Source organism: Lontra canadensis, unplaced genomic scaffold (assembly GCF_010015895.1).
Source record: "Lontra canadensis isolate GAN:19392208 unplaced genomic scaffold, GSC_riverotter_1.0 scaffold34, whole genome shotgun sequence".
Taxonomy (NCBI): domain Eukaryota; kingdom Metazoa; phylum Chordata; class Mammalia; order Carnivora; family Mustelidae; genus Lontra; species Lontra canadensis.
Genome location: NW_022631028.1, coordinates 12,971,757 through 12,985,980, shown reverse-complemented (window position 1 = coordinate 12,985,980; position 14,224 = coordinate 12,971,757). Strand labels below are relative to the sequence as shown.

The 14,224-nt window shown below is 35.0% G+C and overlaps 1 protein-coding gene across 1 annotated transcript in view; it reads right to left on the bottom strand.

Annotated features, from left to right (window-relative positions):
- Window positions 1–14,224, bottom strand: part of CNTN6 (contactin 6) — a 246,849-nt gene that overhangs the window by 150,755 nt on the left and 81,870 nt on the right. The window contains 1 exon segment of the mRNA XM_032867430.1: window positions 9,106–9,281. Coding sequence (XP_032723321.1) covers window positions 9,106–9,281 — 176 coding nt within the window.

Genomic DNA, 14,224 nt, shown 5'->3' with positions numbered 1-14,224 from the left:
AAAATCTCTGTGGGCTATACGTATAACTTCCTCAAAGCTATTTGTCAAATAGCACAAGAGTAACGAATAAACATTTCAGCTTTGGATTTCTCTCTTAGTTTTATAAATCAGAAACTCTCAGTTTTGATAGGATGAATACCTTATTTTTTAACATTTCCCTCTCCTATCCCAACTCAGTCTGGCAGCTTAAATGTGCAATTTTATTCAACTGGGCCAAAAAAGACTAGGTCCTACTGAATATAAGTAGAGGTGGAAGGAGGCCTGAATTTTGAGAATATCATTTCTGATAAGGTACATAAATAGATGTCCAGAAGTGATGGTGAAGAAAAAATGAGGCTAAACTTTAGATAATCTGCTTCCCTGTTGATTTCAAAAATGTAATAGTGGCTTGCTATAATTCAACCATGTCATTGCTCCAAGTCCACTTGTTTAAGACATGATTGTTTTTAAAAGCAAAGATTTTATATATATTATTTATATATATTTTATATTTCTCCTTAATATATCAATTGGTGGTTATTACTACATTAAGCCAAATTCAGAATGTTTATTTCATTAAAATATTGTGTAGTGCTATTTCCCAAATGAAAATGAAAAACCAATACTAATTTATCAACTTTCTTTCGAGAAATTAAAGAAAAATTATGCATTTTTCCACTTTGTTTAGCTATTTATTTTCTAATATTAAAAAAAAGGTTAAAAGCCATCTAGCATTTTCATTTGTAATTAGATATGCATTACCCACTTAACACATACTTCACAATTATCAGACTTTACAATTTCCAAATGAGTTTTTAAGTGTTATTTTTAAAGCTCCTTTTCCTGGTCTTAATTTCTTTTTCAGATATAAATGTGCTTTATCACCATATCATCAGGATCGTGTCTGTTTTTGCATTTCTTATGTATGAAAAAATTTTAAGGACATTTTAAGCGGATCAAAGACATCTAATATTATGGCTTTTACCTGGGTACCTTTTCTGTTGTGCTGTGACTGTGGTTTTTATTCATGTGCATTCCGTTTTACTTATCTATCTAAAAATATATATTTAAAAATTATTTTGAGATGGAGATATGAGAAATTCTGGTCTTTTGTAGGTTAGGTGACCTTGGACAAGTAACAGAGTTTCCCTACCTTGAATTTTCCATCTGTAAAACACAGTTTAGAATAGCTTACAAGTATAGAATAAAGATGAACGGCATTGTAGATATAAAATCCTTTGCATTCCTCAGGGGAAAAAATTATGATTGTAAATGCCTATATTTTTAGCCCCTTAAGACGAATTATTATTGCATTTTAACCTTGAGTCCTCTAAAATCATCCCTCTGATGTGGAGCAAGAATTCTTTCACCCCATGGTACGAGTGTGAAAGCTTAGATTTGGAGCATCGCAAAGTATGTGTAGTGTGGTTTTAATAATATTAGTAATATCATTAATGTATCGGACTAATATTTTTATAGGAAAAGTGGCATTTTCAAACTACATTTCACAAACAACTTCAAAATCCTTGACTTTTTTCAAAATATTTCCATTGTTCTGGGGATAAAGACTGATGTCCCAACCATCTATTACATGATGGTTGCATAGCCAGGTCTCCACTGAACAATCCATTAACAACTCACAGTTACCCTTACCCTCTCTCTATGTTTAATAAGTATTTGTCCTGATACCAATGCTATATGAAGTAATGTTAACACCCCATTTTATGCATGAATTAACACTTGTGCACAATGTCACATTGACTAGAGAATATTCTTCAAACACAGGCAGTTTGCCTTCGATGCCTCTCCCTAAAAGCATCACAGTATGATGGATTTTTGCATGTTTCTTTGGCATTTCATCGTTTCACTCAATTATCCCATTGTTTAAATTGGGCTTGGATATAAAGGGCCTCCAAAATGTGGATGTACCTGCCTCCAAATTATTTTTCAGCCTTTTCCTAGAAAACTAGTCATTTTATAAAAATGGCCTTTTGCACTTCTCTTATCATGCCTGGTCTTTTGTCAATATATTTTCTTAAGTATTTGGGCTTGTTCACACACCTGCATTTCCTCTTGGATCTACTTTCAACCTGTATGTTCTTCCATGCACTTGTGTCAGGAACACAAACTAATATTTCATGGCTTAATTCAAGCCACATTACCTTTGGAAGACTTCTATTGCCCCTTTCCCAATCCAGGCAAACCTTACTATTCCCTACTTTGGGCTGCACTATAGGTTAAATCTACTTCTCTCACTTCACCTGGTATTTTTTTAAGGGGGTTCAGTAGGCAGCAGGGATGTGGACTTTACATTCTGACTGCATGGGATTATATATATATATATTTTTTTAAAGATTTTATTTATTTATTTGACAGACAGAGATCACAAGTAGGCAGAGAGGCAGAGAGAGAGGAAGGGAAGCAGGCTCCCCGCTGAGCAGAGAGACCTCAATGCAGGGCTCGATCCCAGGACTGCGGGATCATGACCTGTGCCGAAGGCAGAGGCTTTAACCCACTGAGCCACCCAGGTGCCCCCTGACTGCCTGGGTTTAAATTCTGACTCTGCCACTCAACTATTTGTGTGATATAGGGTGAGTTACTTAATTCTTCTATGCCTAAGTCTACTCATTTGAAAATAACCTCATTGGGTTATTGTGAGGCTCACTGTAGTTAATTTATGTAAAGAGTAGAACAATTTCTGCTCTATAATACGTGCTATAGAAATGTTAGCAATTTCTTTCTTTCTTTTTTTTTTTTTTTTTAAACTGTGCTTAAGGTTTCAGCTATCTGCTCTGTAAAGACAGGGAATAACTGTTTCTTATCTATCATTTAATCTTTGGGCCCTAGCACAGGGCTAGATGCATATAAATAAGGTGTTTTCTGCGTGGTTGGTGGATGAATAAATGAGTGGTCAGTTAGAAGGTTCCAGTGTAGCTATCTTTCCCTCTGCAATAATGGGACAACCTTATTTGAAATGGTACCTGTGATTAAATATTAAATAGTACGTAACCAAAAACTCCTATTCATGAGTAAATTTTATCCCAAATGTTTATCTATTCATTAGTAGAGCTGTACAAGATCTCAAAAAAAGAAAAAAAAAAAAACAGCTCAGTGAAATCATAGGTTTATTTCAAAACACCTATCTTTTTTTTCTCAAGGCTGACATTTTAAACAGCAATGACAGATGCAATGTTCTCTCACACAAGTACAGAGTAATTCATTAACATACATATGAAAGGAAGAAGTCTACATTCAACCTTTACTACCAAAGTCCTTGAGAAATAAAAGAAAATTCAAAGCAGCTACAAGTGTAGCTTGTAAAAAGTCAAACTGGTTTTATCATTCAAGAACACCAGGTTGGTAGCAGGAGCTTTTGGTAACTAGACACCTGCTGAATTTGCTTTAGGGTTGAGGTTGAGGGAAGAAGAGCTTAAAATAGAAATTTACCTGACAATCTGAAATGACAGAATCTTATGTAGAACTAAAGGGGACTTTTGTAATCAAATTATTCAAAACATACCTTTTATAAGTCCACAGGGATGAATGTCTTGTCTGGGTAACATAGCTGGTTAAAGACATTTGATTTAGGAATACATTTTATAAGAGAGAGTTTTGTATATATGGGCTGCATTTTAGCATGGTTTCACGGTGGGATGAATCAGGATGAGGCAGAGTGTTACAGTCTGAGCCTAAAATAAACTCTGAGGGTGTTTTTGAATTGCTGAACATCAGGATAAAAGTTACAAACAAAAGCCATCAATTATCTAGTGGTATGTACCTACAGAGTCTTTCCCAGGGACAGGTTGGGTTCTGAAAGGCTGTTCATAGTTCATTTGTTCTGAAGGTCAAAGTGACACTATGCAATTGACTGCCAGTCAGTAGGAAGCAGAGTGGTTGATACAATTTTATTTTGATGTATAGCTTTGTTCTTACTATAGAAATTCATATGAGTAGGGCTTCTGGACCTAATTTTTTTTTATCAATAATTACATCAGATATCTTATATTAAATGTTTAGTGTCTGTCTTACTTTGGGTCCCTTAGAGGCAGAGCCTGAGGCAGACATTCAAGTGTATGATTTAGGGGGTGAGCACTCCCATGAGAAAGAGAGGGAGGGAAGCAGAAGAGAGCCTGGGAAGGAGCTAAGCAAGAAGGAGTTGGTTCTCAGCTCTTGTCTGGCTTCAGCCTGATCCCACAGGGAGTCTGGGGTATAAACTCTAGACCAGGTGCAGCTGTGGTCATTAAAAGCTGAGGATGGGGACACTGTCCATTAAATAGGATCTGGACAGGGTTTCAATAGCATCTACCACCAAGCTTATTGTGAAGCTAACTGTCCTGGAGATATGGCTTAATATTTAGGTAATTACTATGCCAATGGCAAATTCAATTAAAAAAAGCAGCACACAGGTTTTGTGTGGGGACTGTTTGGGAAGGATACTGTAACATGAAAGGCGTGCCCTCAGGAATCTCAACTTTTATACACAAGTTTCATTTGGTTCTCTAACAACGGACCTCTAAAAAGCCCCAATCTCAGTGAGCCTCAGGCTTTTAATCTGTAAAATAGGAAAAACAATAGCATCTATCTGCTATGCTGGTTGCCTGGCCCAAGAAAGTTAACATATGTCAAAGCACCTAAAAGTCTTGAAAACAAGAGAAGGAACTAGTCCAGAGGAAGTTTTAAAATGTAAGTTAGAAGATTTTTCTAGGGGCGCCTGGGTGGCTCAGTTGGTTAAAGCCTCTGCCTTCGGCTCAGGTCATGATCCCAGAGTCCTGGGATCGAGCCCTGCATCGGGCTCTCTGCTTGGCGGGGAGCCTGCTTCCCCCCCCCTCTCTCTCTGCCTGCCTCTCTGCCTATTTGTGATCTCTGTTTGATAAATAAATAAAATCTTAAAAAAAAAAAGCAGATTTTTCTATGAGTAACTATAGCAGTGTGAAATATAAATGGTCAAATTGAGGGAGGTAATTAAAGGTAGCAGAAGAATTAGAGCTATCATTTCACAAATGCCTATAAAGTACCAGGGCTTTGCAATCCAGGTCTGTATCTTGTGGCTGAAGCTGTAATTTCCACTGTATACATTTCAGAACAGAGGCTTACTATTGTTCAGAGGTGGCCTGATTTTACCACTAGATATTTGACAGAGATAGAATTTGAAGTCAGATCTGTCTGTATCAAAAATCTTAGTATTCAGCTACCATCGTTATACAACCTACCAAAATCCTTTTGTACCAAAATGGGCATTGTTGGAAATTTATGAAGGCGGTGGTGAGAAATTCAAATTAAACTGAAGATACAGGTCTTAATACTTTAAGAACTTTCAATTTGGCTAGAGACTAGCATTTAGACTCTATTTGCTGTGTAAAAAGAATCAGAACAGATACTTAATAAGAAAAACTTCTCTTTTTCTTTTCTTCTTTTAAGAATTATGATGGAGAAAAAATTCCACTGAATTCTGATGATATTATTTTCAAAAATAGTAATAAAAGACACATAACATAAAATTTACCATTTTAAACATTTTAAAGTGTACAATTTAGTGGAACGGAACACTCAGATTATGTAATCATTACCACCATTCATCTCCAGAACTTTTCATCATCTCAAACTGAAACTCTGTATTAATTAAACGCTAACTCCGGATTCTTCCCTCCACCCAGTCCCTAGCAGTCACCGCTCTGCCATCTGTCTCTATGAATTTGCTTTTCTAGTTACATCAGATAAGTGAAATCATATAATATTTGTCCTTTTGTTTTTGGCTTGTTTCATTTAGCAGGATGTTGTGAAGTTTCATACATGTTGTATCAGACTTTTATTCCTTTTTATTAAAGTTGGATAATATTCTATTCTATACACACACACACACACACACACACACACACACATACACACTACATTTTCTTTATTTATGTTGATGGACATTTGGGTTGTTTCTACCTTTTAATTATTGAGAATAATGCTGCTGTAAATAATGGGTATGCAAATATCTGTATGAGTCCTGCCTTCAATTCTTTGAGGTACATATACAGAAGTGGAATTGCTGTGTTATGTGGTAATTCTGTTAAATTTTTTTGGAGGAACTGTTATACTGTCTTTCACAATAGCTCTACCATTTTACATTCCAACCACCAAAGCACAAGCATTCCAATTTTTCCACATCCTTGCAAATATATGTTATTTTTCCAGTGAGTGTTTGTGTTTTAATAACAGTCATCGTAATGGGTGTGAAGCAGTATCTTTTGGTTCTGATTTACATTTTCATAATGGTTAGTGATGTTGAGTGTGTTTTCATAGGAAAACTTATTCTTGGCCAAGCATATCCCTTCTACCATTTTTTCTCTTATCTCTCTCTCTCTCTCTCTTCCCTTTCTCTCCTTCTCTAAGAATAGACATTTCTCAAATTGTCTATAGATTTATATGTGGATACAAATGTAATTTCTTTGGATGAAATTACAGAAAATCTATATTGCAAAAAAACAAACCTAAACCTTATATTTTAAAATGAGATTAGAACAAAGGATTTGTAAATAGAGGCTCCTGGGCCATAAGTTACCAACACTTTTTTGATTCATTTCTAAGATCCTCATGTAAACCACCTTGAGGAAACTGCAGAGAGCTATACAACACTATGTGGCAAAGTTAAATCTGGCATTTTCACCTTTTCTAAAGCTGTACTTTACTATGCAGAATGAACAACTGACTTAAGTGAGTTCACAGGGTACTTACAAGACACAGGAGATGGAGGGAAATAATTCTATATTACGAAAATGTGCTGGTTACGCTTAGTGTGGTTCAAATGAAGATACATAATTACACTCAAGTAAATCTCTCCCTTGACCCAGCAGGAAACATTTCAGACATATTGGCACCACAACAGGTTCTGGACAGAGAGACAGGATGGTGTGGTTTTTGTTTTTGTTTCCCTAAATTTCAGACATGGAACCTAAAAATTCCTTCCTTAAGTTTGCAGAAGAAACATCAGTTAATGGATATAGGCCAGAACTGATTTCTCCCACTCATCCAAATAAAAGTATATAATTTCTTCTTAATATAAATTTTTTCTCTTTTTTTTTTTTAGCAGACATATTATAACATAGAGAGGCTCCTAGTTACATGTATTTTTTTTTTTTTTTTGAAGATTGATTTATTTATTTGAGAGAGAGAAAGAAAGCACAACTGGGAGGGGCAGAAGGAGAGGGAGAGAGAACCTCAAGCAGACTCCATGCTGAGTGCAGAGCCCAACGCAGAGCTCTATCTCATCACCCTGAGATCATGACCCCAGCCAAAACCAAGAGTTGAACGCTTAACTGCCACCCAGGTGCCCCTAGTTACATATATTTTTTAAAACGGAAGAAGGGTAAGAAATAATAATGTAGGGAATTTAAAAACACATTTTTCTTTAAAAAGGGGAAGGAGAAGAGGAAATCTATGGTTTCGTTAAGCACAGCGCATTAACTTCAGGTACAGGTATTCAGTTATTGTCATGAATAGATAGAATCCATAGCTCTAGAGACACTCAAGGTAAAACAAATAACTGTGCTGTATGAATTTTCCTCTACCAGAAAGTCCAATTGATCCTATGGAATCTGATCCAAGTCATGTGTATGTTCTAGAGTCATATCCTATTCAAGCAGGAGAAATAATCACTGTGGCAGGATCATTCAAAGTGTCTACAGCAATTATTTATTTCTACAATATAAGTTTCTGATCAGCATTTTGTTCTCTTTTATTTTTCCAACTGATGATCTTAGGCAAAATGCAGAAATCAAGTATTGTGATTACCTTTATCTTAAGTTTCAAAATCGCCACCAGCCTTTGTTCATATTCCACTTAGCTCCATAAAATTCTGTGTTAACTTTCTATTTCCACATATATAAACACTTTCAGATACATTTAGCAATGCATGTGTGTACACACATGTGTGTCTGTGTATATATGACCACATACATATACGTGTATGTATATACCTATATAATGCTTGTATATACCTATATAATGCACACATGAGCATACACACACACATATTCAGAAATAAGACCATTCCTAAAATGGCCAACATAAGGGGAACTGTATGTGAAGCAAGGGATCTTTGGAACACAAGACCTGCAACGGGAGACAAACTTAATTATTAATTCGTGTATCTACTGATGACTACAGTAGTTCTGCAAGATAGGATCTGGATATGTATTTTATTACATATTTCAAATTTCAAAACAGCTACTTTTTCAAAATAACAGCAGAATGTGCCTTTCCATGAGCACCCAAAGGGTTAGCTGCTAACTCTTTGGCCTCCTGATATATCCTCTCAGGTGGGCGGGATGAAGGAGGGGTAGGGGGAGGAGGTGTAAAGAGAGAAATTGAAAAAAAGAAAAAGAGAAAAATTCAAGGCTTCTCTCCCATCTACATCAACAGATATAATTACTTTCAATCAAGGCTATTCCTGGATCCAATATGAAACATTTCAGTCCCTGGAAACACTACACATAAAGGATATAAGAGGCAATATGTCTATTGTTCATCTGCTAATACCCTCAAATGTCACCAAGGTAATTGCCTGGATGACATTTATGTGATGCAGCTGGACACTGTTACAGTTAATATAAAGCCTGCCTTTGGCAACCACTTTATTTCCACCTACATCAAACTGTGGGTGCATAATCACTTTTCCTGGGAGAACACCCACCTCCCCCAAAAGACATCTCTACCCTTAGCTTTTTCTTCCCATGCTCTGAACACTAATATATAATGCAAAAGAAGAAGAAGAAGAAGAAGAAGAAGAAGAAGAAGAAGAAGAAGACCTCCATGTTCCCTTTCATTTTCAAAAGAAGAAGAAAGAAAGAAAAATAGTAATATGTCATATATCTTTTTCTTAATATTTATATCTGGAACTTTTAGAGATGTTTCTAAACATAATTTATAAAATAACACTGATATTTCCTTCTTTTTTAAAGAGGATTTTGACTAGCCCCAAGAGTCTGAATTCACAAAATGCAGTTAAAACTTTTTACCTCCATAAATTAATCACTCTCAAAGAACAGATAATTAGGAAAGCCAGATTTTTTTTCCTAATATGAATATAAAAAATATTGTATTAAAAATACACAGGGATTAGATTTTCCCCCACAAACTCACATGCAAATTGGAGCTTTGCCTTCCGACTCAGAATCGTCCCCAGAGCGTTGGTGGCCAGGCACTGGTACATGCCAATATCTTGATCTGTATGGGGGCTACTGATTGCCAAACTGCCTCCATCCAACCTGTGGTGATAACTCATGGTAAAATCAATATCTGTGCCATTTTGTTTCCACCTTCAAGGGAAAAAAATTAAGTCATGTTATAATATACAGAGTTGACCACTCCTAGTCTTAAAAAACATGCGGTTGTGACTGCTAGGACCATTTACATATGTGTGTATATATTTAATTGCTAGGACTATTTTAAAAAACAACAAACAACAAACATGGTTACACATGAAGACAATTCTTCAGTTTCACCAAAGATGATTGTCTTCAGGAGTTCAGTGATATTAATAACTAGGTTACTTGAAAGATCTTCCACTCTTTATGAATTATAAACATTCACTAAGTGTGTACAAACAGGCAATATAACTCTTGACATGAGAAGTAAAACTGAAAGATTCAGTGAATAATACTGGCCATTCTATTACTTCAGTGACTCATCAAATAACACATACCATACCTGAACCTCCACAACTGATACTAAAAAATTGGACATTGAAAATGATTTAGAGATAGAAATCCAAGAAGCATTTATTACAAATGGGATGAAGAAAGCCAGCAAAGATTTTCCAACGCCAATTTGATGTTGATAACAAAACAATAATAACCTATTTTAGAACATGATTGTCTCTGTTCATCTCTTATTTGGAAAATTAATCACGCTGAATATATTTCAGCAGTACTTAGAGATGCCAACCTAAAATTGTACTTTAACAAAACAAATGCAATTTGGGAGGTTTTTATTTTAGGCTTGGCTTACCTATTAGTCAACAATCTTTTAGTACATGAATTAAGTAGCAGAAGGGTCTTACAGTTATATTTATTTTTGAAGAACTGTAAGATGTTTTATAAAATTCCATTTGCTCATTTTAAGATGAACGAATACCCAGTAGTTATCTCTAACCAAACCTACTTCCCCCACCTTTCACCCTCTAACTTTCAGAAAAACAAATGAAAGGCTTTACCTTATAGAACATAGCTAATTTCCAAACTATGTGTTTTCAGAATCTATGCCAGCTTTGCTGTGATTTTCTCCCTTTCATGCTAATATCATATTAAAAATATTTTGATGAGGTGGTTAACTCTACAAAAGAAATTACATCTTACAATATTGTTCTGAATGTCATTGAATTTCTTAAGAACATCTTGAAAAATCCAATGTAGAGAGTATGGCCAATGTCTACCATAGTAGAAAAGAAATACAAACTTAGGTAATTCTCCACCCTATTAAAGATGAGAGGTGACTGACCAAATATCACATCAATCAGAGGTTTTCAATCAACTTTAAAATTGTTTAGCCAGTTCTTATGTACCTCAGTTTCCATTTAATAAAGAGAAATTGAAAGACAACAGCTAAAACCAGTGTATTTCATTTGCCTGAACTTTGTCAAATTTTTTTTCTAGAGAAATCTGTACAGTTTTTTTGTTCTCAGTGTTAGCAGGAAAAAAAAATAGAGACATTTTCTTTTTTAGGCTTATCCCAAGACTCTAATATTGTTCTCACCAGCTCCATAATGCTGTCTTTCACAATTTGCTTACAGGGCATGATCTTTGGACCTCCATGTTCCCTTTCATTTTCAAAGCAAAGGATATACCACACTTAGTTTGCCAGCTCTCTTTAATTTTGGAATCAATCACTGAAATAACTGCTGTCATCATTACATGCTCCTAATTAAGCTCGGTAATTGTTTTTCAACACAAATTCAAAGTTGTTGGCTTAGCTACAGCAAATGAATTTTTCACAGTATCCCCATAATCGTTCTAATCACTATGGTACAATGATTATTAAACTGTGCATATAGATCAGGGGTTCAGCCCCTGGTGTGGGCTTTGTCCTAATTAATATGTTTAAATCAATGGAGAAATAGTATTAATGAATTCAAGTGATTGTCATAAACACGTTACTGATAGGATTGCATACCCAAGAGAATTTTCCTACAATGCAAAGTAGGAAATATGTTTTAAATGATTATTTTCAGCATCTGCATTAATATCATATTAATTCCCGGAAACATAATGAATTTGAACTAAAATCTTGACTTTTTTCTGGAGAACCTCCTTCAATATTAAGTAGTTAAGCCCTGTATCAAGAATATAATGGCTGGAGGCTATGTTTGTTGTTATTAGATGATGTGTGTGTGTGTGTGTGTGTGTGTGTGTATGTGTGTGTGTTTCAGAACTAGGCCTTGTTTTAGAATTATAGTGAGTGCTTGTTAAAAGTGCTTATTTCTGAGCCCATCCCTAAACCTATGAAGGAGACATCCAAAAATCTAAATTTGTAACAGTCTCTCTGGGTGATTGTAATGTGTACTAAATTTCACATCACTGCCCTTGTGAAAAGAGTCCTTGGCCTAGCTTTGACATTCCCTTCCTTTGTATCCCTGGATGAGTCATCTAATTTCTCCAGAAGTCATAGCTATCAATTTATTTGCACAATAATATATATCCTGCTTTATCCCTTGGGGTTGTTAAGAAGATGAAAGGAGGAAATGAATGAAAAGAATAGAAGGGCAGAGTGACTACTGCTATGACTTTTAGTCAAAGATGCCCAGACCTTCTCAGACTTAAGAATGTCTTCATGACTAAGGTAGAGCAGACTAAATTAGAGAAAGGAACTTCCTGTGCTGATCAGGTCAAGAGGAGATCTGTCAGAAAGCTGACATTCAAAGACTTTCTTCTCATAGAATATATCCAGCACAGAAATCAATTATGTGTGTGTTGCTACATTTTCCCAAATAAAATAAATATTCTGAGCTGGAATAAGCTCACTGCCATTTGATTATATTAGACTTTTAAGTATAATCAATCCCACCCATGTACCAACTTTGGGTAACCCATTTTCCTTCCCCTTGCAAAGCTTCCTCTTTAATTCTCATGTGTTACCTGGTCTTTAAAAAAATTAGGAGCAATTCTTTCCATTGAAAGATTTATTCACATTTGCCTCCCATTTCTATATCTTTCACACTTGCACTAAAATCCTGTTTGTGAATGTGTTCACTCCACTGGAAGTAAGTGACTGGAAGACAGGTTGCTTTTAAACTATTTCCAAAGTTACGCTTTAGATATTGCTTCTTTTCCCTCATGATATTTCTTTTCCTAAGGAGAAATTACTAAAAGAAGGAAAACATGTGGGGGTGGAGGGATGGGGTAACTGGGTGCTAGACATTAAGGAGGGCATGTGATGTAATGAGCACTGGGTATTATATAAGACTGATGAATCACAGACCTGTGCCTCTGAAACCAATAATATGTTATATGTTAATTAAAACAATAAATAAATGAATATATAAACTTCATGAGGATGGGGGAAAAATAATAAAACAAAGTAGAAAAAATTAAAAAAGAGGTCTATGGATCTCTGCCAGCCAGCAACAGACTATTTATTTTATCCACTTAACCAGTGACCACCTTTTCTCACTTAGTTGAACTGATGTTTTGATTCTGATTCTGCTTTTGTCCCTCTCTGTGAGACTGTGAACCTTGGTATTGAGTTCTTTCCAGCCACAAAATCTTCCTTGCTATTTTTTGGACATTGTGATAACCTAATTTAAAAATTGATTTTGGGATGCTTGGGTGGCTCAGTTGGTTAAATGTCTGCCTTCATCTCAGGTCATGATCCCAGGGTCTTGGGATCGAGCCCTGCACTGGGCTCCATGCTCAGCCGGTAGCCTGTTTCTCCCTCTTCTTGTCACTCACCCCTCCACACCCCGTGCTCTCTCTCTGGCAAATAAATAAATAAAATCTTTTTTAATAAAGTTTAAAAATTGATTGGAATAAGCCAACTAGAAAAAATATGTATGAACCCATCTGGGAAGGCTGAATACTAGGTAATACTAGATAATATTAATGAATTATTGATAAATTTTTAAGTACAATAGTGATATTACACTATGTCAAAGAAAAGTGTTAACTTTGGAAATAATATACTCAATATTAAAAAAAAAAGAAGAAGGAAAACATGTCTTAAAATCAACCACATCCTTCCTTTATGGATAAGGAAGTTGATGCCAGGAGAGAGAAATTATTGTTCCAAAGTCATACATTAACTATCAGAACTGTGACTTGAAATGGATAACTCTTCATTCTAATCAAGGGCTCTTTCATATGACTTCACAGTATATTCAAATTCTCTCAAATAAATCAGAATGTCTATCATAACGATTTTCCCTCTATTACACACATGTGTGCACTCACACACACACACAATCTAAGATTAGGAGTGAGTCCCTTTAATAAAATTTAAGATAGAAAGGGTCATATTAAAACTAAAATTTCACATTTTGTTGCTAATGTGCATTATCTGAAATATCTTTGCCCTTTGCTTTATTATCATGGAAAGTAGGTCTGAGTCTGACATTTAAGCATTAAAAACAGTTCTTTTTTCACTCTTTTCCCAAAACTTCTAGCCTACGAGTGTTTTATGCTGTAATATTAGAGATGAGCTAAACCAGGTTAAAGGGATTGAAAGTAAGAAGCTAAATTACCTGTCTTTAGCCTACTAATTTATGTCTCTTAGAAACAGAACCCTTTAACAACAGTGAAATATACAGTCTCTTCATTCAGAATATTTCTTCATAAGTAAAAACTAATGAGCAAATTGTCATGAAAACCACTACTTTACATATTTCTGCCTGTTATAAGCCAATTATATAACTATATGATTGACTGATGATTTATCTTATCTATACTTAGCTAATATTTCCTATTTTACAGGAATTCAGATACACTTTTCCTCTTCTCTAATAAACCCTATCAATGGTGATGTTCAAATTAGCTCTCAAAAATAAAATTACAATTTTAAGTATTAAGTAACTGTGAAAAATGTATTAATCCGATTTTTATATATTCAACCATATGTTGAATTAAATAATACCAACTACTGTTTAAGGAAAACAAACAAACAGACAAACCCTGAATTGAGAGAACTAATTTATAAAGTAAATGATCTTTAACTAACTGATGGGCTTCATTCATTTGGGTATATTATAGACAGGGAAGCTTTAGTAAGTAAT